The sequence below is a fragment of the Mycena indigotica genome (assembly GCF_014461135.1).
Source record: "Mycena indigotica strain 171206Taipei chromosome Unknown Mind.scaff0009, whole genome shotgun sequence".
NCBI classification, from domain to species: domain Eukaryota; kingdom Fungi; phylum Basidiomycota; class Agaricomycetes; order Agaricales; family Mycenaceae; genus Mycena; species Mycena indigotica.
In genome coordinates, this window is record NW_023503008.1 from 1,695,748 (window position 1) to 1,717,043 (window position 21,296).

The window sequence follows — 21,296 nt, forward strand, 5'->3', positions numbered from 1 at the left end:
CCATTTAACACTGTACTACACTGCATTGCTTAGATCACGCTGTACGCCGCGATAGACCTCCAAAAGAACTGGGAAATGGGGCAAAATATTCTGGATTGTCGTTAAAAACCAAGATGCCATTATTTGTCCAAACTTACTTACGGGAAAAGCAACGTGAGCTCTTATCGCTCCAGACTCGGTCGAGGTAAGTGCAGCAGCATAATACCGAACATTCCACCCATGGAGACCTTCGTTGATAATGAAGTCTTCCAAGGCACCGAGGGGAATGAATTGGCGGTCGATTGTAAGCGGCGCGAACCACGGTAAGCCACGGTGGGTTTCCAGTTGAATCCCAATGAAAGGAAAGAAGAGAACCGACTCTAGGGGCCGTTATACGCGTTTTCTTTTTTTTACCAGGAACTTGTCGTACCCCAGAGAACTTGAGTGCATTTGCGATACGCAAATCCGGTGAGAGCTAACCCCACGGCCGTCAGGTAAACAAGGCTTTCGTTGATCTGTTTGTTTCATGAGACAAGGCCTGAGTCTACGATTTAGCGACAAACCCGGGGCCACAGAATGCTGACAATGAGTGGAATGAGGGCGTAATACCATTGCCAGCCAGTCACGCCCCAAACCACCCGGTCGCTACCATCGCGCGACAGACGCCAGTTTTCTACGCGGTATTCGATGAGTCCTCCTTGCCTCAAAATGACAAGTTGCGGTTGAGAGGTATTCATTCATGGCGAAGAGGAAACCTTCAAAACGTGACGTGGCGCGTGACAGTCGATTGACAACTGAGGTGCTCAGAACGACCTCCACACTCGTTCAGTCATGCAGCTACGACTGCTCTTCTTTCTTTTCTTTCTCGTTTCGAGCACTTTCAGCGCGAGTCTATCTGGGCGGGATACCTGTAATAACCTCAAATCGATACCTTTGCGAGACATACCCGTTCCCTCATTCCCTCCTTTTGACCCCGACCTCGCTCAAATTATGCGGTACCGCAAACAAGTTTCCGTCAACCTGGGCTCGTGGTTTGTTTTGGAACGCTGGATGTCTCCTTCCATGTTTACTTCGGTCTCTGGCCAATCCGAACTTGATGTGGCTTCTGCATTTGACCCCTCGTGCTCACGGCGGCTGCTCGAACGACACTGGGCAAGACATATGAACGATTCAGACTTTGCTTACCTCGCAAGCATCGGCGTCAATACGGTCAGGCTACCTTTGGGTTACTGGACGCTCGGGCCAGAGTATTGTAAAGATACCCCCTTTGACTCTGTTGCCCCTGTCTACCGCAATGCTTGGAGTTTTCTTGTGAACGCGATCAATCAAGCCGCAGCGCATAACCTGGGCGTACTCATCGACTTACACGGCGCTGTTGGGAGTCAAAATGGCCAACCTCATTCCGGCACCTCAGATCGTCGTGTTGGCTTGTTCAATAGTCCCTCGAATGTGGCCAAGACCATCTCTGTTTTGACATATCTGACCCAGCAACTATCCAATGTCTCGAATGTGGTCGGTATCCAAATTCTCAACGAACCTCAAGACAACCCAAAGCTCAGCGACTTTTGTGATTAGCTATATCCCTGTTTCTTGGCTACCAGACTTATTCAAAACAGATACCAAAGCGATCACAGCTATGAGAGCAGTGTCCCCAAGCGCACAGACTCTACCACTCTATATTCATGACGGCTTCAATTTCCAGAAATTCAGCAAATTCGTCGCCAAGCGAAGCGATTTCGTAGTGCTGGACTACCATTCGTACTTTGTTTTCACCTCTCAAGACGCCAACGATTCGGCATACAACCTAACACAGAAAGTCACTCGCTCTGTCCAACCAATGCTGGCAAATGCGAACTTGCGCGGCAACCTCGTTGTTGGCGAGTGGTCTTGCGCACTCACACCACGCAGTCTATCGTATGAAAAGGACAAGGAAGCCGCTCGAAGATCGTTCTGCAATACTCAACTTGATGTCTATTCTTCTGTGGCAGCCGGATGGTCCTTCTGGTCATATCAGCTAGAACAGTGCAATCTCGACTGGTGCTTCCTCGCCGATGTTGGTCGGATTCTGCCCTCAGACTTTTCTCAATCTTCCGATGCATGTGGCTTGCAACAGACAGACGATGACGGCGGGCTTTTCAGAAGGGTGGATCACGAAGCTCACCGTTTCTCAACACGCCGAAAACGACAATCGTATGATGCTCATCAGAAGTCTCAGGCGAAGGGTTACTCTGATGGAATGGACGCAGTTCGCCGCTTTTGTGCCTCCAACTCTCAATTGGGTTTTGCGGAGCAGTTTGTCCATGACCAAATACAAGCACTCGGACCCGATGTGGTAGCTCCTGGCACAGAGTCGGATTACAAGCAAGGATTCTTTCAGGGTATGGAGGACGGTCGTGGAGGGCAATAGATTATCATAGATTTGTGCGAACTAGCTTTCCTTTAAACGATGTCATGTGACCGAATTGCTCTTTGTCTCTCTCAACCATGCAGTCGGAATGGGCTGTAATTGATCGCTGGATACGACGACTACTGTTTGACGCGCGGTATTTCTGGTGGCTCGCGTCGATAACCATTCTAGGCGACCTTGCACTCAGCCAGCTCATCATCCGTTATGTCTCGTGTTCGTATGATGTTGCGTTTCTGGTGCTTTCAACTCAAAACTGGTAGACACAGAAATTGATTGGGAAACATATATGGCTCAAGTTGAAGTATATATCAAGGGTGAGCTGGACTACTCCAAAATCACGGGTCCCACTGGGCCACTAGTGTGAGTTATATTCGTCTCGTCACTCAAGCCTTACCGAGCTGCGTTAGCTACCCTGCTGGACATTTGCGCATCCACCAAATGCTGTACTCACTGACTGACTCTGGGACGAACGTTTTTCTGGCTCAACAACTCTACTGCGCTCTCTATATCGCGACACTTGTGCTTTCTTGTGTCATTTATCGCCGGGCAGGTGGCATACCCAATTGGGTAGTGCTTTTGCTGCCGTTAAGCAAACGCCTGCATTCTATTTTCATTCTCAGACTATTCAACGACTGCTGGGCTGTTCTGTTCATGCAAGCTGCGGTGGTGGCATACCAAACCGAATATGATGATGTCGGGACTCTATTTCTCAGGTCAGTTCCCTGCCCAGTGGATATTCCTATGGTGTGACTCCATTCACAGTCTGGCCCTCTCTGTGAAAATGTCGGTCCTTTTGTATCTGCCTGCCATTCTCGTTGTCTTCTACAAGCGATTGGGGGTGTTGGGCATGTTCCGTCACCTGATCACCTTGGGAGCTTCGCACGCATTGCTCGCCCTGCCGTTTCTTGAGGAAGACCCGTGGGCCTACCTCAACTCCGCGTTCGAATTCTCGCGGGTTTTCCTGTACAAATGGACAGTCAATTGGCGCATGCTGGATGAACAGGTCTTCTTGAGCAAGTCGTGGGCAAATGCCCTGCTTCTGGGTCATCTCACCGTGCTCGTTGCGTTCGGCCTCTTCAAATGGTGCAAAAACGACGGGGGAGTGTGGTTTTTGCTCAAACGGGGGTTTTCCGCCCCCGATTCTCCTGGTAGTCCAAATGCGGTGTCTGCGGACTGTGAGTCGTCCGTTGGCTATTTCGTGCCTCGTTAACCACTTTTGTCTTAGTCATCGCAACCACTCTTTTTACATCCAATATAATCGGTATTTTATGTGCCCGCTCATTGCACTATCAGTTCTACTCCTGGTATGCGCAACAACTTCCCTTCATTGCGTGGAGAACAAAATACCCAGTCATCATCAAGTCAGCATTCTTTTCCTGTTGTCATCTTCGACTGATCATCCACCCACCAGACTCGTGCTCTTAGCCGTGGTTGAGTATGCGTGGAATGTCTTCCCTTCGACAACCACCTCATCGTCACTACTCCTCGTCGCAAACATCGCACTGGTAGCAGGTATCTGGAGCGGTTACCCCAACGGGAAACGATAATTTAGATGACATAATTTATATACCCTTACTCTGAACCCATTCCCAGTACGAAGGTACTACGGCCGCCGCGAGGAAGTACTAGGACCTTTTCAGCGCCGTGAACTTGGTACGTTTCTGTGCTTGGAATGGCCATTGACCCCATTGTAACCTCGCCAACCAGAGGCAACGCCGAAACCATGACTTTCGGCAACACCAACTCGCCATGATGGAGAGCAATGAGAGTGATGGGCACCGTATACGTCCCATTATCCTTCATCATCACGTCAGCAACGAGTTCGCCCCAAAACGGAAAGTTTTCACCTTGGCTGCGAAATCGCCGCGTTTGCGACCGCTGACCAACCAGTCGCGCACCATTTCCTCAACGTCGAAGCGCATCATATATATCCGTTGCGAGTCCTTCACATTTGAGCCCCAGTGGAATGATGTGTTGATGGTCAGGGTGGCTGGAATCGGCTGCCCTGCATATAATGAGGGAGTGCTGTGTCCTGCAGGTGTTGAGCCGGGTGGTGTCAGCGTTATACCCGCTCCCGCTACAATCTAAGAAGAGCGTAAGAAACATAAAAGTGATATGCCATCACGGACATTCATGAAGGGAACGTCGACTGGAATCTTGATTTCTCGCCATTTGCCCACCGGAGGATGAGGGTGCTTGTGCTCGCGCAACAGCTGATTTGATTAAGCAACGAAAAAAAACACATCCGTATCATAACAGACCTTGACCACTTTCTGTAGAGGCTCGTCGCTATCCGAGAGCTGGCCGATGCTGTTCGGAACGACAAGCTCTCCAGATACGCCATATAAATCAACCCATGCGCTGTCTTGCTCGAGAGCTTCCACAAGCCGGTTGACGAGTTGAACCCGTTCGGCCAATAAGGAAGCTGAGTTGCCAATCACTTCCTCGACGGTCGATTCAATCAGAGCTTCCACCTCTGCAAACGGAAAAGTCAGCATTAAATTTGTTGGATTGAAGCGTGGATATAAACTAACCTTCACGTAGCATTCGATAGGTGATCCTGAATTTAAGAGGGTCTCGCACTAAAAACATATCAGACTTTATTGGCCAAGATAATGTCATTCCGACCTGGTCCATGGGCAGATTCGGTGTAGAACAAGAAGTTCGCGGGCTGGGCGGGAGTGACAGTCTGGTCTGATTTTAGCGCATGTACATCAACTTGAGAGACAACAAACCACAACGCCACGCGACTGGGGAGAGCACGGAACGACCTTGACGCCATCGAGTCCGCTATCCGGGAGTTGCAGTTGAGCATCCGCAATTCGTACGTGTTGGTGACTTGTAGTCGAGACTGTGAATCGAGAAAACAGTCTGACGTGCCCATTAGTGTGGCTGACTTGGCGTGTAGATTATCTGAGCCCTACCGATCGCCTCGGAAGAAGTCTTGGACATTCACAGAAACAGGAAGAGTGGTTGCTACTACCCGCGAAAGGTGCAGGGTCCTCGTTATGCTGGACTCCGCTTCTGTCACGTATTCAACTTCGACATCTACTCTCTGTGTGAAACCCATGAGGCGAGAAATGCTTAGAACTCGACCACCTACCATAACATGGAAAGCAGACGCGTCGGAATATGGAAGAAGCAACTCCAGATGAGAACCCTCCGCAAGATTAGAAAGAGGAATACATGCGTTGTCTGCCGTGAACGCTTCGCTTTCCGGATGTGCTGGGATGATTCAGCAAGACCTTGAAACAAAGGGAAAAAATCAAACCAACCATTGGTTACATTCTGGTATTTGAACGTGACTGAAGGAGCACGGAATTTGATGGACCCTTTTGCTACGTGATTGCGGCCAGTCGAAATCGCAACAAGGAGCATAGGTGGCCGACCAAGTTCGACTGGGAGTAATTTAGCGACTTGTGAACCAGAAAGAACTCAAACTGACTGAGATTGGGTTGATGAAGTCGGACATCCATGGCCAAAAGATCCCGAGGAATGCGGACCAGCGAAAAGTTACTGCGCGCGGTAGGGACTTTACTTGTACCCGCTTTCTTATGTGTCCACTGGAAGATCACGTGCGCCATATGTGCCTCGCTACTCTCAAGCACGTACATGCCCGCTGATGATGTCTGCGGAAGCAAGTCAGGAAAATGACCAGCACCCTTAGCCGACGGCCAACATACTGGACAAAACAACGTTATCTCGGTTTTGCCCGGAGGGATTGAGTCGACAGAGGCAGAAAATCGCAGGCGTTCGGCATCCCGCCCTGACAAAACTGCAACAACTTCGTCTAGAGGAACGACCTAAGTACCAAAATTCAGAGGGAGGTCGAATCAAACGGAATTCTTACACATGGCAGACGGTTATGGACCACCACGTTCAAGAACGAGCCGTCTTTATCGCCAGCTGGTTTGGCCGACTCCTCGGCGCGTATGGAAATGGCAGGGTGGTCAGAGTACAATAGATCTAAGATATGAGCATTGGTTGACAGATGTTGAAGGACTGAACTAACCGGAGTCCAGTTGAGTTGCGGAGTCCTTCATTGATTGGATAAGTTTTGAAATGTACTCCACACTGTCTTCCTCGTGCATGAGCATGTCGAGGCCCGCAGTCTCAACACGCGTCTTGAGAAACGACAGAAGGATGTGAATCCACTCCCTATCATTTGATTTATTAAGCTGCGCATGAGTGTCCAGGGCCATGGATAGCATCAGCGACTCGAGTGAAGTCCATTGATGGGGAGAGTAATGCGCAGGCAGCGAGGTATAAGTTGTCAGTGCTTCCGCCAGTCGTCCTCGATGCCTTTTAGGTCGTTAGACCAACCAAGAAAAAAGAGATCGAGCCATACACATCAAGCGCTGCCAGACTTCCGTGCAATCTGAGTGCAAACTTGCGGCGACCAGCTTTGGCATACATGTCGATAGCGCGATTGGTGATACCAACGTAGGTTTCGTAGAAGGAATTCCTGTTCTCTATAGCTTCGATGAAAGTTCGGCCGGAAAGTTGTTTGTCTGCGGCAAAAGGACTAGGCGAAGGTGCTCGAGTAGTGTTGCAGAAAGGGGTGCGAGCAGGAAGATGCTCAAGTTGGACACCGATGATGTCTAGCTGAGGGTACGTAAGATAAGATAACGAAGACAAGCATCGACTTACTTGGCCACGAGCCAGCTCTAAAAGTTCGCCCTTGCTCGCGTTGAAAGCATTTAGTTTGGGACCTTGAATATCAGAGCCGGTCGCCCATGTGTCGCATTGGTCAACAACACTCAGCGCAGAACAATACGTCCACGCTTCGATAAAGAATCGAGGGAGGGTTTCCTAAACACCATTAACAAAGGTCGTAAAGCACAGAGAAACTTCACAAACCTCGACTTCGCGCAGCCTCCGTCCGAAAGCACCCAAGAATGCAGCAGCTTTCTTCCCGACTTCGTTCAGCCGCCCCATACTCGCCAGAATCTCGCATTGTCTTGCGAGTATATATATCCGGAAATCGAAAACGGAAATGGTGTTGGCGAGGATGAGATCACGGTAAGGCTTTTTCGAAATGGACAGCAAGGGCACAGAATCGTCGTTGGGCGTCGGTGTGATGAGCGTGCCAAACCAGGACAGGTTTCTTTCCTTCAGCACTTGATAGAAAGACACCTCCAGTTCGTCATACTGCACAAGAGCGTCCTCGAAAAGGTTGACGCCATGAAATGAGCCTGCCAGACTCTCCTAGACGCAAGTGATAAGTCGTCTATCGCGTAACAAAGATTGAGAACGCACTTTGAGAATAAAGAAAGTGCAAAAATTCCATCCCGGCATTTGTCGCTGGCTTTCCGAGCGCTTCACTTCTTCTTCTCTCTGCGTCACAGCAGCGTCAAACGAGGAAAGTAATCCGTCTTTAAGTTTCGCAAGAAAGTCAGCCCAGACAGCAGGGTTGGAGTATCCCGATGTCCAAGATAGCTGGACACATCTGCAGCGCGTGAGTTATATGGCTAACAAGACAATATTCACCCACCGCTCCCGCTTGTCCGAGTTGAAGTCTGACTTTAATTTGTCCAACACCGAGCCTTTGAGTTGGAAGAAGTTGCCGCTGGGCAGGCGCGCATCGGGTCGGACGACGTGGAAAATAAGCCATTCCTGATTCTTTTTGGCAGAGATGGTCGTATGCCACTCCTTCACTTGCCGCTTGATAGTGTTCTTGTAGCCTTCGAGGTCTGCGTCCTAGCAACTCATCAGATGTCAGGTAGGAAAGAGCAAACAAGCACGCACGTCGCAGGTGACGATATAAATGTTGAGGAACGGTTTCTCCAGTAAAGTTGCAGGGATTTGGGAGGTGTGTTCGTCGCGCAACGACTCGAGAGGCACAAGGGCAATGTTCAGCTCTTGGATCGTCCTAATTGACGGGCGTGATGCAGATTTCCAGTGAATATTGCGTAAAGGGAGTTGGGCAAGAAGTGCAGTGTGGACTTGGTCCCAGTGGGCCGATGCTAAATAGGTCTGCGTCCCCGCATATGAGACGAGGACGCGTTGTGGAGGAGGCATATCAATCGGTGGCGGTGTTTGAGAAAAGGGCGAGAAAAATAAAAGAATAAGGACGCATCAACTGGATGAAAATGAAACGACACCTGTGCGATTCGAACACACGCGTGCAAAGCACACAGGCTTAGCAGGCCTGCCCGTTAACCACTCCGGCAAAGTGTCATATATTACAGTTAATTACAATCCCACCCAGGAGGCGCATGCATTTGCGTCAATACTCCTTATTTTTACTTTCTGTTGGGTTTTACCATCCGTTTCCAACATATATACTTCATTTATAATCGTTTCTGCTTCAAGTACTACAGAAAGCGTGGAACAGTTAACATTAACCATCCCTTTGGTCAAGCCTGACCCTGCGTGTCAGTGTCCGACACAAATTGTTTCATATACTCGACGATTGCATCTGTCTGCTCCTCCGTTACTGCGTTGTAGAGGGAAATGCGAATCCCGCCGACCGAGCGGTGGCCCTTGATGGCCTTCATACCCTTTTCCTCCGCCCCAGCGACAAATTTGGCCTCGTCGCCTATGACATCGAAGACGACATTCATCAGACTGCGCGAGCCTTCTTGCACCTTAGCCTTGAACAGGCCCTTGTCTTCCCCAGCCTGGATGGCAGCGTAGAGTTTGTCCGCCTTGCGCTTATTAAGCTGCTCAAAATACTGCACGCCTCCGAGCTCCTTCATGCGACGCAGAACAAGGCCAGATATGTAGATCGGCAGCACTGGCGGTGTGTTGTAGACGCTGTTGCCGTCAGCCAGGGTCTTGTAGGACATTGAGATGGGCACGGGTATAGCGCCGAGCTTGGCTGCTGCGTCAACATCAACCAGACAGTCATTGCGCACGATAATAATCGTGAGACCAGCGGGGCCAATATTCTTCTGTGCGCCAGCGTAGATGACTGCGTGGTCTGCCAGTCGCGTGATCGGTCTGGACATGAACGAAGATGAATAATCAGCGACGAGGGGGAGCAGTCCTTCTTGCGGCAACAGATGGAAGGGGAAAGAGTTTGGAGAAGACACGTCGCTCGAAAACTGGACACCGTCCACTGTCTCGTTTTCGCAGTAGTATATCAGCGCGGGGTCGGGCGAGAACGTGTAGGTGTTGTGGGGAGGAATATTGTCGAATGACTTTGCATCTTTCGAGTACGGCCTAGCATCGACGACCACATTGACGCGTCCACCACCCAGTCTTCTGGCCTCTTCAGTCGCCTTTTTGCTCCACGAACCCGTAATGACATAGTCTAGCACGCGGTCTTCGTTGGCGAGGTCAGGGTGGAGCAGACGATGGCGAGCAAGCAGGTTGAGCACGATAGCCGAAAACTGGCCAGTTCCACCGCCCTGAGTGAAGAGGATACTGTGGGTTGGAGGTACCTCTAGCTGGGTGCAAATAAGACTCTCTACGTCGTTGAGGAAGGCGGTAAACTGTTTGGAGCGATGGGAAATCTCAGCGATGCCGATCCCAGTGCCGTCAAAGTCAAGTAAGCCCAATGCCGCCTCCTGCAAAACACTCTCTGGGAGGGCAGAAGGGCCAGCTCCAAAGTTGATAACGCGAGACATCGTGGTTTTGGTGCAAGTACAGTTTCAGATTCAGATTCTAATGCTAATAGGTCGAAGAGGTAGGTAGACATGACATTATATACGCTAAGTCAAAAAACATCAGCCTGGCGCTGTAACAACAGTATGGTGCGCGGAAAAACAAAGACAAGCGTGTACATATAGATAGCGATAATTTTGACGTGGATGAGAGGGGAGCATTATGGGGGGGTATTAGTCAGCTGCGAAAGGTCGCTCGCAAGACAGTACGGGCATGAGATTATGGAATTCGACGCGGCAGTTGTGATTATGGGGGTGTGGTGTATGGGGGTGAGAGTCATGAGCAAGGGGATTGGAGCGCAATGAGGTCTTTCGACGACGAATCGGTCCAGCGCCAGTTGACACATGGTCGTCGTCAACGGTAAGTTGGGAGAGGTCGGCAATATCTGCCATGTTGGCTGGGTCAGGAGCAACGTCCATGGCTGAAATCCACGGTAATCGGTCGAAAGGGTGGTCGGATGATGTCCATGTTGGACAGTCTGTTCGATTACAGTGTCTTCGACGCGTCGAATAGCGTCTTCGCGATGTAGAGCAGGGGTGGTCCTGGTGAAAGTGAAAGTGAGACGAGGGCATGGGAGGTTGTGGGTATTACTCACGACGCGACGACGCGTCCTTATAAGTAGTGGGGCTTGCAGGGGAAGTGAGGTCATCATCTGTGGCGCGTTTATGTCAGAGAGTGGGGTCAGAGGCGACGGTAAAAAACGCACCAGAGGCATTTCATAAATAGCTGAGGCAGAGGTTTGCTGAGTTGCGGCGCGAATTTGGGGCATGGCGGCAAGTAGAGTACAGGTAGGGGTCGTTAGGTTATATCATCATGGGGGTGAGAGGAGAGAGCGGTCACGCTTTTTGATCCTGCCATTGTCCTGCCAATCTGTGGACTCATCGAACGCGCGCGTCCGAGTCAAGACTCGATCGACTCACACCGCGAGTCAGAGTTAAAAAAACACATCTCCATTGTCCTCTTCACATTTCTGGATCAAGACACATCCCAAATCAAGACGTGCTAATAGTAAGTAAGTAACTTGGCAGTTTTGGCGACGGTAACGGTAACGGTAACAGTCGAGAAAGCAACGGTAGCTCCCTAAGGGTCAAGTAGAAGATTTCTGCCCTGGCAATAGGTCTACATATGGAAGTCGAGACACGGCCGCCTATCCTCCTCGAATTCCTCATCAAACATCGAGGCCGAGCCTATTTGTGTCCCGTTAGAGCCAGACGGTAAAACCATCACGCCCACGTTATTATACGCGGAGGGGGCCAAGTGAGAGGTTACCAAACGCCGTCCCGTTTTCAACAGCACTTGTACACGGTAATTGTGTTGCTCAACAGAGACACCATAATTCTATGATCGCGTCTATCCGCTTCCATTCTAGTGCTGTGAGGAGGACATCGAGGACCGAGTCATTCAGAATTTGTTCGACACACTAGTGATTCTTGACTTGGGATGACTGCAGTGCAACAGCAATGAGTAGCATGAGAGCCGATTGGCTGAATATAGAGCCTTGAGATCTTGAAGACCAACAGACATTGTAACGGTCTATTCATCGAAACATAATGTCAGAGCGAAGAACATATTTTGTGCCCTTGAGAACTGATGACCCCTCGTGAAGTAGACACTCTCGCCCGTGGCGATGCAGCAGTGCAGTTCCGCGTGTGAGCGGGGGCTTGACCGCCTGCTTGCCCTGGTAAAACACAGTCTCACCGCCCTCCACGCCGTCTTCACAGCCCGTAAGGTAGATAAGCAGCGTCCACTCTGACTTGTCACCTGTTAGCGCGTCCTTGCAGTCATCGTCGTAGTGTGGCCTGCCGAAACATCAGCTCGATCACCCCCCAAGTGCCAACTGTCCGACTTGCCCAAAGTATTGCGAAGCGTCGTACTTATACATCCGGATGTTGGAGTTGCATGAGTGGGCAGCACGTGCCGCACCCTTCTTGCCTCGCATTGGAAGAAAGAGCGGCAAATGCGGCTCCAGCACAGAGAATAGTTTCACCGCAAAGTCCTTGGAGGTAACCGAGATTCTGTCTGTAACAGATGAAGCAAAGTCAGTCAACATGTTAGTGACAAACGATTGTGTCGTTCTGCCTCCCCGCGTTTCTTTGGCGGCGTAAGTTCTAGCGGCAGCGAGTCGATGTGTTTAACAAAAGCCTTGCACTCTGCTACAGACAAGATGTTCTGAGCCTGTCTTAGCCGCGCCTGGGTTTCAGAGAATGCCCACGTCGATGACGAGAATTTGGTTGTCCAAGACGGTCCTGCATTCCAGGTCAGATTTCGTGCTGATTTCAGGGAAGGTCGGTGTTTTCATCAAAGGGAGGAACGGTCACGTGAACAGATCAAAATACATTTCAGTTTGTGCAGAGAGGAATCAAAACAAATGCAGCAGATGTAGTAGTAGACGTAAGCTAAGCAAAGCACCCCCAAAGACCCTGTTTAGTCGATCTCCTCCATAGCAGACGTGGTTTCCGTGGCGGCAACCGTTGGTTGGGCGGTAGAGGTTTCTGTTGACTCCTCCTCCTCATCCTCATCAACATCGAGACCAAGTCTGTTTGTAGCATGTTAGACCAGTAATAAAAAACGAAAAACAAATAGGAAAACTAACGCAATCATTCGGTGGATGCGCTTGGCGAAAGATGTCGGTTCATCGAGAGCAAAGCCAGAAGTGAGCAGCGCTGTCTCGAAGAGCAGATAGGTCAAGTCGCGAACAGACTTATCGCCCTTGTCCTCCGCAACCTTACGCTTGAGCTCCTTGACGATGGGGTTGCTCGGGTTCAATTCGAGGGTCTTTTTCGAGGCCATATACGACGACATGGATGAGTCACGGAGTGCCTGCGCCTTCATGATGCGCTCCATGTTGGATGACCAACCGAATTGGCCGGTGACAAGAACGCAAGGGGAGTCGGTGATGCGGTTGGAGATGACGACCTTCTCGACCTTGTCGCCAAGAGCATCCTTGACGGTGGTGCAAAGGTCGCTGAAGGCAGCAACCTCAGCCTCACGTGCCGCCTTCTCCTCCTCCGTCTCCTCAAGCTCCAGACCCTCCTTAGACACACAGATGAGCTTCTTGCCATCGAACTCCTTCAGTTGTGTGATGGCGTACTCGTCAATGGGGTCAACGAGCAGCAGAACTTCGAAGCCCTTCTTTTTGAGAACCTCAAGGAATGGCGAGTCGCGGGTGGCCGCCAAAGATTCGCCGGTAAGATAGTAGATGGATTTTTGGATTTCGGGCATGCGGGTAATATAGTCTGGAAAGATTATTAGACGAATTCATAAACAAGAAAGGAAAATGTACCTTTGAGCGAGGTCTGCTCCTCAGACGACTTGGTCGAGAAGAAGCGCAGGAACTCGGCGAGTTTGCTTCGGTTTTGGGCATCTTCGTGGATACCGAGCTTGAGGTTCTTGCCGAAAGCCTCGTAGAATTTGGTGAAGTTGTCCTTGTCCTCCGCAATCTCAGCAAGGACCTCCATGCACTTCTTCACGATGTTCTTGCGAATGACCTTGAGGATCTTGTTCTGCTGCAACGTCTCACGAGAGATGTTGAGGGGCAAGTCCTCCGAGTCGACGATACCCTTGACGAAGTTGAGGTATTCGGGAATAAGGTCCTCGCAGTCGTCCATGATGAAGACACGGCGAACGTAGAGCTTGATGTTGTTGCGCTTCTTCTTGGACTCGAAGAGATCGAAGGGTGCCCTGAGCATGATTAACATAGGGAAGCAATAAATTGAATAACGGCTTACCGCTTGGGAATGAAGAGAATGGCCTTGAATTCGAGTTGACCTTCAACGGAGAAGTGCTTGACAGCAAGATGATCCTCCCAATCGTTGGTTAAGCTCTTGTAGAACGAGCCATACTCTTCAGTCGTGATGTCTGACGGGTTGCGAGTCCAGATGGGTTTGGTCTTGTTGAGCTCCTCGGTAGTGGTCTCTTGCTCCTTAACCTTCTTCTTTTTCTTGTCTTTCGGCGCATCGTCTTCATCCTCGACCTCCTCGATCTTGGGCTTGTCGGCATCGGCCTCCTCCTCGTCATCCTCAACTTCCTATAGATCACGTGTTAGAACAGATGTAGTAGGAAAAAAAAGTCAACTAACCTTCTCGACCTCCTTCGTGACAGCGAGTTTGATTGGGTAAGAAATGAACTCGGAGTGTTTCTTGACAATCTCCTTGATCTTCTTCTCCTCGAGGTACTCGAGTTGGTCCTCCTTCAGGTATAGACGGATTTCAGAACCACGTCCGATGGGAGGGTTGACGGTGTCGAGGGTGATAGTGAAGGTACCACCAGCGGCAGACTCCCAGATGTATTGCTCGTCATCGTTGTGTTTAGAAATAACCTGCACACGCTCTGCGACAAGGTAGGCAGAGTAGAAACCGACACCGAATTGACCAATCATGGAGATGTCGGCGCCAGAAGAGAGGGCCTCCATGAAGCCTTTTGTGCCAGACTTGGCGATGGTACCGAGATTGTTGACGAGGTCAGCCTTGGTCTGGCCAATACCCGTGTCGCGAATGATCAGCAGCTTTTCCTCTTTGTTGGGGATGATCGAGATGGAAAGGTCCTTCTCGGTGTCGAGAACGGAAGGGTCAGTGAGGGAGGCGTAGCGAATTTTATCGAGGGCATCGGAGGCGTTGGAGATCAATTCACGAAGGAAGATCTCTTTGTCTATGGTGGTGAAAGATGAGTGCAGTCCTGGCGACGCGTCGAGGTCAAAGGCTTACTTGAGTAGAAGGTGTCTAGATAGTCAAGTCAGAAATCGCACCACGTTTTTCTTTGTGGATGCACGTACTGATGATGAGGTCGAGCAACTGGCTGATTTCAGCTTGGAATCCAAAGCTCTCGGCGGCGGCCATGGTGCTGTAGAAAGGAAGGCAGTGTTAGAAGATAATCGTGCATGGGAGGACTAAGCGCACGATGAAGTGAAATGAGATGAGTGAGGGAGAGAAGAAAGTGGGGTGGTGGGGGTTGGAAGAAAGCACGACTCAAGCTAAAATTTATCTACAGCAGGATTTGTTCTCGAACCTTCTTTACGATGCCGTTTTCGGAGCGATCACGTGAGGGACTGATGTGCCAGAACTTTCAAAAATGATTCCTTCACCCACACAGTTAAAATTGCTGTTAAGGTGATATCAACATATCCAGTACGGGACTTGCTCGAGGATCGGAGATCGGCCGTCCCTTTAAAACTTCAACCATATGTCTTAATTCCTCGTTTTCGTCGCTCAATGCTTCAATGCGATCCCGCGTTCTGTTCGTTTCTTCATCCCATCTTTTCCTCTCAGCGGCAAAAGTCGCGATTTCCGTGGCTCGCGACGATGACACTGGTACTTTCGCTTTCTCTTGCTTGAGTTGCGCTTCCAATGTCTGCACTTGCCGTCTTAGAGCCCTGTCAAAATCATTCAGCAAGTTCCAACAGCTTGAACAGCGGTTTTACCGCATGCTTTCGTCAATGTTCGATTCTGTTGCTTGGTAGCTTCTAAGTCTTAGGTCCATTCGTTGACGTTCCACTTTGAGGGCTTCCAGTTCATCTTCACGCTGTTGAAATTGGGCAAAAGACGCGTCAAAAACGCGCTGAACCTTGACATGCTGTTCGATCTGGCGTTCGTAGTCGCGCAAGCGATCGATTTTGTGTTGGGACTCTTTCTTCTGGATCTGCAACAATGCTAGCTGTTGGTTTGCGTCCGCGAGTAGCTTTTGCTGGGCGTCTAACAGTGCCGTCTTTTCAACGTCTGCCCTCCGCAGTTCCGTGATCTCGGAGGTTCGTGATTTCTTTTCTTCCTTTAGGGTTTGAAGTCGGTCCTGCAGTTCACGATTATAGTCCACATATTTTTCTTTTGTGGATGTAGCGTTGGCTTTGTTATTGAGGAGTTCTGACTCGAGTGCGGCAACCTGTTTGCGATACTTCCGCAGACTATTGTACTGCGCAGCTTACTCAATCAAAAAAAATCAAGCGCTCAAATAAATGACAAACCAAGCCTTGTCTCTCGACCTCTGCGTCTCGCGAAAGAATACGCGCATTGTAAAGCCTACCAACATGCTTGACATTCTCGCGGGCCAGCCATAATTCGAAGTTCAATTCGCTTCGTAGCATAAGGATTTCGCGTTGTAAAACAGATATCACTTGACTGATATGTGGCGGCAGTTGTCCGTCCGTAGGTGAGGGTGTTCGCTCGTCTGACCGATCAAAAAGTCCTTGTGGCCATTGCTCCGTGGCCGATGTAACATCCACGTCAAGATTAGACTTGAGAGCGATAGAGGTAGCAATCATGTTCGCCAACGAGATAGATTGCGTTTCGGTCTCTGCTTGCGGAGGAATCGAGTCTTCTTCTCCATTTCCTGTGGATTGTGTTCCTGTTGCATAACGTGCTCGTAACCCAAGAGCCGTATTCCGTACATCCAACATCATCGCCTCAGTCACGATTTGCGCAACATCGTACTCTGCCCAAAAGTCTGGTTTCGAGATTTCCTCGGTAGCATCACGCCAAATGATGAGGGGATGTGTTGTGTGGGTTCGCAATAATGTCTAAATGATGAACGTTTAGTTTCACGAGGCTAAAGTAGCTATAGACCTACCTCACTCTTACTGCGAACTTTCTGTTCATCAAGGGCCGCATTCCAGTCGACAGTGTATGGACTTGGAAGCTCGTGTTGCGTGAGGTATGTGACGGGCTTTCGTAAGAAGCGTAAAACGTTGCAAGGGAAGAGATAGTAAAGCAAGGTGTAGTATTGTCGAGGCGAAGGCACTGATGCGGCCCCCTCGAAGGATTGATCAAGAACCGTCCATGAAATGTCGTCTCGGATGACTAATTGTATGCTGGTGTCTTCAACATCGTTCAATTCCAAGTCTGCGTCAGGTGGTGTTTCCTCTTCGGGTGAGTGAGGGGAAGGACTGGGCGGCCGCTCTCGCCAGCACAATACCCTTGCGAGTATGCTGAGAAGTTGTGGAAGAAGGCTTTTAAGAGCGTCGCAAGCATTCACGGCAAATATAGGGAGAAGCTTCACAAGGATGGTGAGACCCATTGTGCAGGCAGTGGAGGACTTGTCGAAGGTCAAGCAGTAAAGCAGACTTTCGAAGAGAGGGTGAGTTGCCATATCTATCGCTGTGGATGGGAATGAAGGGACGGAGATGAAGAGGTTTATCAGGATAAGGAGCTGGAGACGCGCAGAAGGACTGGCAAAGTGTTCATTCAGACCATCTAATAGTTGCTACAGGGCGACAAGATTTAAGATAACAAAATACGGCTCGAAAACGCGGGCTTACCAATGGATGGTCCTTGCCGTAGTTGAGCAATATGTCCTCGAGGTTAGTCTTCCATGTCGAGAGCTTGTCCCGTCGCACATTATCCATCTCAGCCCATTCGAGAATATCATCTGAAGACGCAGCATTGAATCCATGGAGGTATAAAGCCAGAAGCTGTGACCGAAATTCTGGTATTTCGCTGAGGGAAATGCCGACAAGTTGCTTCGCTTGGTCGACGGCGAGTACGGGAAGCTTTGGCTCCCGGAGAGCGGGCCGGAGAAGGACCTCAAACCATGAATGAATTCGGGTGATAGAATGCAAGTCGTATAAAACAGAGAGAAAGACTTGAATGTGGTGAAGAGAGCTGGGATCAGCTAATTCGTCAAAAAGTCTATGCAGGTCTTCGTCAAGTTCAGGTCCGACCTCCACTGGAAACTCGGTCACAACATCGTCGATCGAGGAAGTCGAGCCTGGCGATTCGAGAAGTGTGCAAACATGTCGCCTCAGTCTTGTCGTTGGAGAGTCCGTGGTCATAGTCGAAGTCTGGCTACGCGACTAGCTGACACATGTCAAGATCAGACTCACGTGATCTAAATAGTCTGATCAGAGCCACGTCGAAAAAAAAAGTGCGTCCACAAGGGTTCCAAGCCTCACATTGTGTTGACGTCGACTCAGATGTCCATCGAAGAGATTGTCGACGAGCATGACCACGAGCATGGCCATGATCACGACCACGACCATGACCACGACCACGACCACGAAGAAGACCCCACTTCTGCTGCCGCCTTGGACAAAATCCAATCTCGAGCGGAACGCAAGGCCCGCAAGGCACTTCTTGGTCTTGGATTAAAACGCGTACCCAACATCACTCGCGTCACCCTCCGTCGCCCCAAAAACGTATAAAAAGCTCCAACTCATTTTATTACTTTTTCTGACATGTAATACTTAGGTTTTGTTTGTCATTGCTAGCCCCGATGTCTACAAGGCCTCCAACAGTGACTGCTACATTGTCTTCGGAGAAGCCAAAATCGAGGACATGAGCTCTCAGGCCGGTCTCGGTGCTGCTCAACAGCCCTACTCGGGTGGAAATGCAACGGGAATCCAGCAGACTCCCGCTGAGGATGACGATGATGACGATGAAGTGCCAGAGTTGGAGGCCGCAGATGATGATGGAACCATCGATGAAACCGGCGTAGAAGCCAAGGACATCGAGCTGGTTATGGCTCAAGTCAACTGTTCGCGTGCAAAGGCAGTCAGGGCATTAAAAGAGAACGGCGGCGATCTGATCAGTGCTAGTGCGTCCTTTCCTCTCTCATTCTTTCTTTTGCCAACGAGACCTTTAGTCATGGCTGCCAGTGAGTAGTACAACTGTATCTAACCTTGAACTCTGTACCTTCGCAACTCAACATAGTGGTTACTTCGCTCCCAACCTTGCTGCACGATCTCGATACCCTCTTGTCGACCTTGACCGACGTATAGCCCAATCTCTCCCGCCGCAGTTATGACGAGTTCTTCCAGCTCCCCATCAGCAAACATATGGTAATACCGATTGAAGATTCGATTCTGATCGTCTGAAAGAACCCATGGCACAAAAACATCTTGCCCTTGCGAGCTGTCTGTTGTCGGGATAGTGCGTTTCGACTGCTCATCTTGGCGGACCGCCCAAACATAAATTAGCACGCGACCGTGATCTGGAGAGACTGCTGATAACATTTGCTGTCTCAAATGAGTAGGCGGAAAATTTGGTAATTTTGAGCACAGACCTGGATGGCGCGTTTCCTCCGCCCCGGGGTTGCAAGATGGTGGATAGTTGCAATGGAAATCTGTTGTTGTGAGCGAGAAGTTGCTTTCTGGGCCGCCAACCCACAACATAGTCCTAAAAACGCGTCAAGTCTTAGGTTTGCGACAATAAACGATCACGCACAAATACGCCTGGTCTCCAGTAATTCTCCAGCACATCTCCTTGAACAACTTCACGCGTCATACCACCTGCTGTCCGAGCGATGTCCAGTAAATTTCGACTACGATCGAGCCCAATTGCACAAGGACAAAATGGTAGATATTTCCCGTTTCCGGTGCCCAAATCTAAACCAACCCATTCAGGTCGCAGACTTTGCAAGAAGGTCGCGATGATAGGCCATGGCTGGATTCGTTTGGACTAAGTTTGGATGTAAAGTTCAGGCTGCTACCTTGTATCTGGTTGAACTGAAATGAGGCGCGATCTGGTCGTAGACGTCGTGTACATTCGCTAGCTCGTAGGCTTCTGGAGAAGAAGCATCTACACTGGTTATCGTTACTGGCGGGGCCATGGGAGTAGCAGAGGAAGAAAGTCGAGCGTCACAAGAACCCCATCTCACTGTCCACCACCGCACGAAATCTGCTGCCATCGAATGCCGGGAATTGGCCAAGGTTCGAAGGTTCAAACGCGTCGATAGTCGAGGCAAGGTCACTGCGATTCAGGTCAGCATGCGAAGATGATAATCTTCCTCGAAATTCACGCTACGGTGGATGTGGCCAGGTAGTCACCGAGAGCATTTGCAAGCTCGCTCTGGTGGTTATGGAGAAGAGTTGGGTTAGGTACAACGATGAGAGGTTTGCCGAGGCGAAGGACTTCGAGAATAGTACCAGCGCCTAAAAGCGGGCTGAGATGGGGGGTATGGTGTCTTGCAAGTGTACCCACCGGCATGGCCGATAACCAGGTCTGCTCGTTGTAAATCGGCTGCCAAAGATGGCTTCGAATCCCACAACTCGATGACCACCCCTTCACGTTCTGTCATAGCATCGATCGCTTTGTAGAGGCCATATTGGACGACGAGTTGTGTGTAGCCTTTCTTGCGCAATATTTGAAGGACCCGGGGAGACAAGACAGCGTCGACAAGTGCATCGAATTGAAAGGTTCCGACTGTCACGAAAGCGAGCATTTCTTGCTTCTCCACGCGATGGGCTATTCTCTCTGTGTTCTGGGCTGTGGCACGATGGGAATTGCTGTCCTTTCTGGAATCATCGACAGTCTCAGCGTCGCTCATCCAACCCCTGTCGCCTTCAACAAGTGGGAGGTTCATACTCCAGGCACCCTTACTCCAACTGGCGAGCCAGATGCATCGATTCCTTCAAAATTTCTTGCTTGTGTCTCCAGAGAAGATAGCGCTGCTCGTCTCCGCACTATATTCAAGGCTCTTGGCCCGATGGGAGCTGAAGTTGAGGCTCTGGCATCGCGTAACTTGGAGGCCGTTCATAAAGCAGATGTGGTCCTCCTCTGGTGTCTATTCACATCTGCTCTCTCTTTTCTTGTAATCGCTAACCCTAATCAGCTGTAAACCCCAGCTGGCCCATGCGATCCTCGGTGAACAAGGCATGAAAGAGGCTCTCGACGGCAAATTGCTTATTAGCATTCTTGCGGGAGTTACGATGGCACAACTGAATGGCTGGGTTCTGCCCTCTACAAAAGTCATCCGAGCGATGCCAAACACCCCATGCAAGGTCGGCCAGTGCCCCCTTATGCTTTCCAGCTCCAAATATTCACCCAGATTCGGGAAGGCATGACCACAGTTTCGACACTTCCGGTCTCCCCTAGCACTGAGCTCGACCGCGCCATTATTCTCAAAATATTCTCGTCCATCGGACGTTGTCGGTTCCTGGACGAAAAGCATTTTGACGCGTGTACTGCCCTGTCAGGCTCAGGCCCAGCTTTTGCTTGCATATTCCTCGAGGCAATGGCAGATGGCGGAGTTATGATGGGTTTGCCTCGCGCTGAAGCATTGGAGCTTGCTGCCCAGAGTCTGTCCAATGCGTTCACACTTTTTTATTAGCTGAATAGCATCCCAGCTCTACAAGGCACAGCTCGAATGGTACTTCAGGGTGGTGCTCATCCAGCGCAAATAAAAGACGCAGTGACCAGTGCAGCTTCTGACATTCATCCATTTTCACGGTGAATCTCACTTGATTATAGCTCCCGGTGGTTGCACCATAGCCGGCCTCTTGGCGATGGAGGACGGACGAGTGCGGTCTACGATTGCTCGGGCAATTCAAGTCGCTACAGAACGCGCCAGTGAGTTGGGGCAGCCAGTAACAAAATAG

General features: G+C 50.2%; 11 protein-coding genes across 11 annotated transcripts; 4 read left to right on the forward strand and 7 right to left on the reverse strand.

The window, feature by feature from the left end:
- Positions 1 to 15: 15 nt before the first annotated feature.
- On the reverse strand, positions 16 to 716 carry MIND_01041300 (uncharacterized protein; the record flags this gene model as incomplete). The annotated part of the gene is made up of 4 exons (XM_037367000.1): positions 16 to 90; positions 142 to 359; positions 410 to 494; positions 543 to 716. 4 exons carry the CDS (start codon positions 714 to 716, stop codon positions 16 to 18), a joined length of 552 nt encoding a protein of 183 aa, XP_037216394.1.
- Positions 717 to 810: 94 nt separating this feature from the next.
- On the forward strand, positions 811 to 2,386 carry MIND_01041400 (Glycoside hydrolase; the record flags this gene model as incomplete). The annotated part of the gene is made up of 2 exons (XM_037367001.1): positions 811 to 1,546; positions 1,596 to 2,386. 2 exons carry the CDS (start codon positions 811 to 813, stop codon positions 2,384 to 2,386), a joined length of 1,527 nt encoding a protein of 508 aa, XP_037216395.1.
- A 65-nt stretch (positions 2,387 to 2,451) lies between these two features.
- MIND_01041500 (Dol-P-Man:Man(5)GlcNAc(2)-PP-Dol alpha-1,3-mannosyltransferase) lies at positions 2,452 to 3,933 on the forward strand (the record flags this gene model as incomplete). Its single annotated transcript, XM_037367002.1, has 6 exons — positions 2,452 to 2,599; positions 2,647 to 2,746; positions 2,794 to 3,099; positions 3,149 to 3,561; positions 3,612 to 3,747; positions 3,798 to 3,933. Exons 1-6 carry the CDS (start codon positions 2,464 to 2,466, stop codon positions 3,931 to 3,933), a joined length of 1,227 nt encoding a protein of 408 aa, XP_037216396.1. The 5' UTR covers positions 2,452 to 2,463.
- A 25-nt stretch (positions 3,934 to 3,958) lies between these two features.
- On the reverse strand, positions 3,959 to 8,407 carry MIND_01041600 (uncharacterized protein; the record flags this gene model as incomplete). The annotated part of the gene is made up of 20 exons (XM_037367003.1): positions 3,959 to 4,183; positions 4,234 to 4,470; positions 4,516 to 4,599; positions 4,648 to 4,862; positions 4,921 to 4,968; positions 5,015 to 5,075; positions 5,122 to 5,257; positions 5,311 to 5,441; positions 5,490 to 5,611; positions 5,662 to 5,784; positions 5,832 to 6,015; positions 6,070 to 6,189; positions 6,237 to 6,352; positions 6,399 to 6,688; positions 6,735 to 6,991; positions 7,037 to 7,198; positions 7,247 to 7,594; positions 7,646 to 7,835; positions 7,881 to 8,086; positions 8,135 to 8,407. The coding sequence occupies 20 exons, from the start codon at positions 8,405 to 8,407 to the stop codon at positions 3,959 to 3,961; spliced, it is 3,528 nt and encodes a 1,175-aa protein (XP_037216397.1).
- Positions 8,408 to 8,745: 338 nt separating this feature from the next.
- Positions 8,746 to 9,969, reverse strand: MIND_01041700 (Phosphoserine aminotransferase; the record flags this gene model as incomplete). Its single annotated transcript, XM_037367004.1, has 1 exon — positions 8,746 to 9,969. The coding sequence occupies exon 1, from the start codon at positions 9,958 to 9,960 to the stop codon at positions 8,746 to 8,748; it is 1,215 nt and encodes a 404-aa protein (XP_037216398.1). The 5' UTR covers positions 9,961 to 9,969.
- Positions 9,970 to 10,170: 201 nt separating this feature from the next.
- On the reverse strand, positions 10,171 to 10,766 carry MIND_01041800 (uncharacterized protein; the record flags this gene model as incomplete). The annotated part of the gene is made up of 3 exons (XM_037367005.1): positions 10,171 to 10,539; positions 10,593 to 10,649; positions 10,704 to 10,766. 3 exons carry the CDS (start codon positions 10,764 to 10,766, stop codon positions 10,171 to 10,173), a joined length of 489 nt encoding a protein of 162 aa, XP_037216399.1.
- A 768-nt stretch (positions 10,767 to 11,534) lies between these two features.
- Positions 11,535 to 12,296, reverse strand: MIND_01041900 (Fe2OG dioxygenase domain-containing protein; the record flags this gene model as incomplete). The annotated part of the gene is made up of 4 exons (XM_037367006.1): positions 11,535 to 11,796; positions 11,836 to 12,016; positions 12,061 to 12,166; positions 12,210 to 12,296. 4 exons carry the CDS (start codon positions 12,294 to 12,296, stop codon positions 11,535 to 11,537), a joined length of 636 nt encoding a protein of 211 aa, XP_037216400.1.
- A 125-nt stretch (positions 12,297 to 12,421) lies between these two features.
- Positions 12,422 to 17,753, reverse strand: MIND_01042000 (HATPase-c domain-containing protein; the record flags this gene model as incomplete). The annotated part of the gene is made up of 13 exons (XM_037367007.1): positions 12,422 to 12,533; positions 12,591 to 13,233; positions 13,281 to 13,678; positions 13,726 to 14,024; positions 14,076 to 14,644; positions 14,701 to 14,715; positions 14,769 to 14,836; positions 14,893 to 14,966; positions 15,308 to 15,365; positions 15,414 to 15,898; positions 15,951 to 16,502; positions 16,553 to 17,185; positions 17,241 to 17,753. The coding sequence occupies 13 exons, from the start codon at positions 17,751 to 17,753 to the stop codon at positions 12,422 to 12,424; spliced, it is 4,419 nt and encodes a 1,472-aa protein (XP_037216401.1).
- Positions 17,754 to 17,818: 65 nt separating this feature from the next.
- Positions 17,819 to 18,582, forward strand: MIND_01042100 (NAC-A/B domain-containing protein; the record flags this gene model as incomplete). Its single annotated transcript, XM_037367008.1, has 3 exons — positions 17,819 to 18,116; positions 18,169 to 18,514; positions 18,563 to 18,582. The coding sequence occupies exons 1-3, from the start codon at positions 17,895 to 17,897 to the stop codon at positions 18,580 to 18,582; spliced, it is 588 nt and encodes a 195-aa protein (XP_037216402.1). The 5' UTR covers positions 17,819 to 17,894.
- Positions 18,583 to 18,593: 11 nt separating this feature from the next.
- On the reverse strand, positions 18,594 to 19,606 carry MIND_01042200 (Trna methyltransferase; the record flags this gene model as incomplete). Its single annotated transcript, XM_037367009.1, has 5 exons — positions 18,594 to 18,935; positions 18,983 to 19,042; positions 19,087 to 19,095; positions 19,144 to 19,362; positions 19,409 to 19,606. The coding sequence occupies 5 exons, from the start codon at positions 19,604 to 19,606 to the stop codon at positions 18,594 to 18,596; spliced, it is 828 nt and encodes a 275-aa protein (XP_037216403.1).
- A 552-nt stretch (positions 19,607 to 20,158) lies between these two features.
- MIND_01042300 (Pyrroline-5-carboxylate reductase) lies at positions 20,159 to 21,296 on the forward strand (the record flags this gene model as incomplete). The annotated part of the gene is made up of 5 exons (XM_037367010.1): positions 20,159 to 20,478; positions 20,531 to 20,699; positions 20,747 to 20,996; positions 21,045 to 21,116; positions 21,169 to 21,296. The coding sequence occupies 5 exons, from the start codon at positions 20,159 to 20,161 to the stop codon at positions 21,294 to 21,296; spliced, it is 939 nt and encodes a 312-aa protein (XP_037216404.1).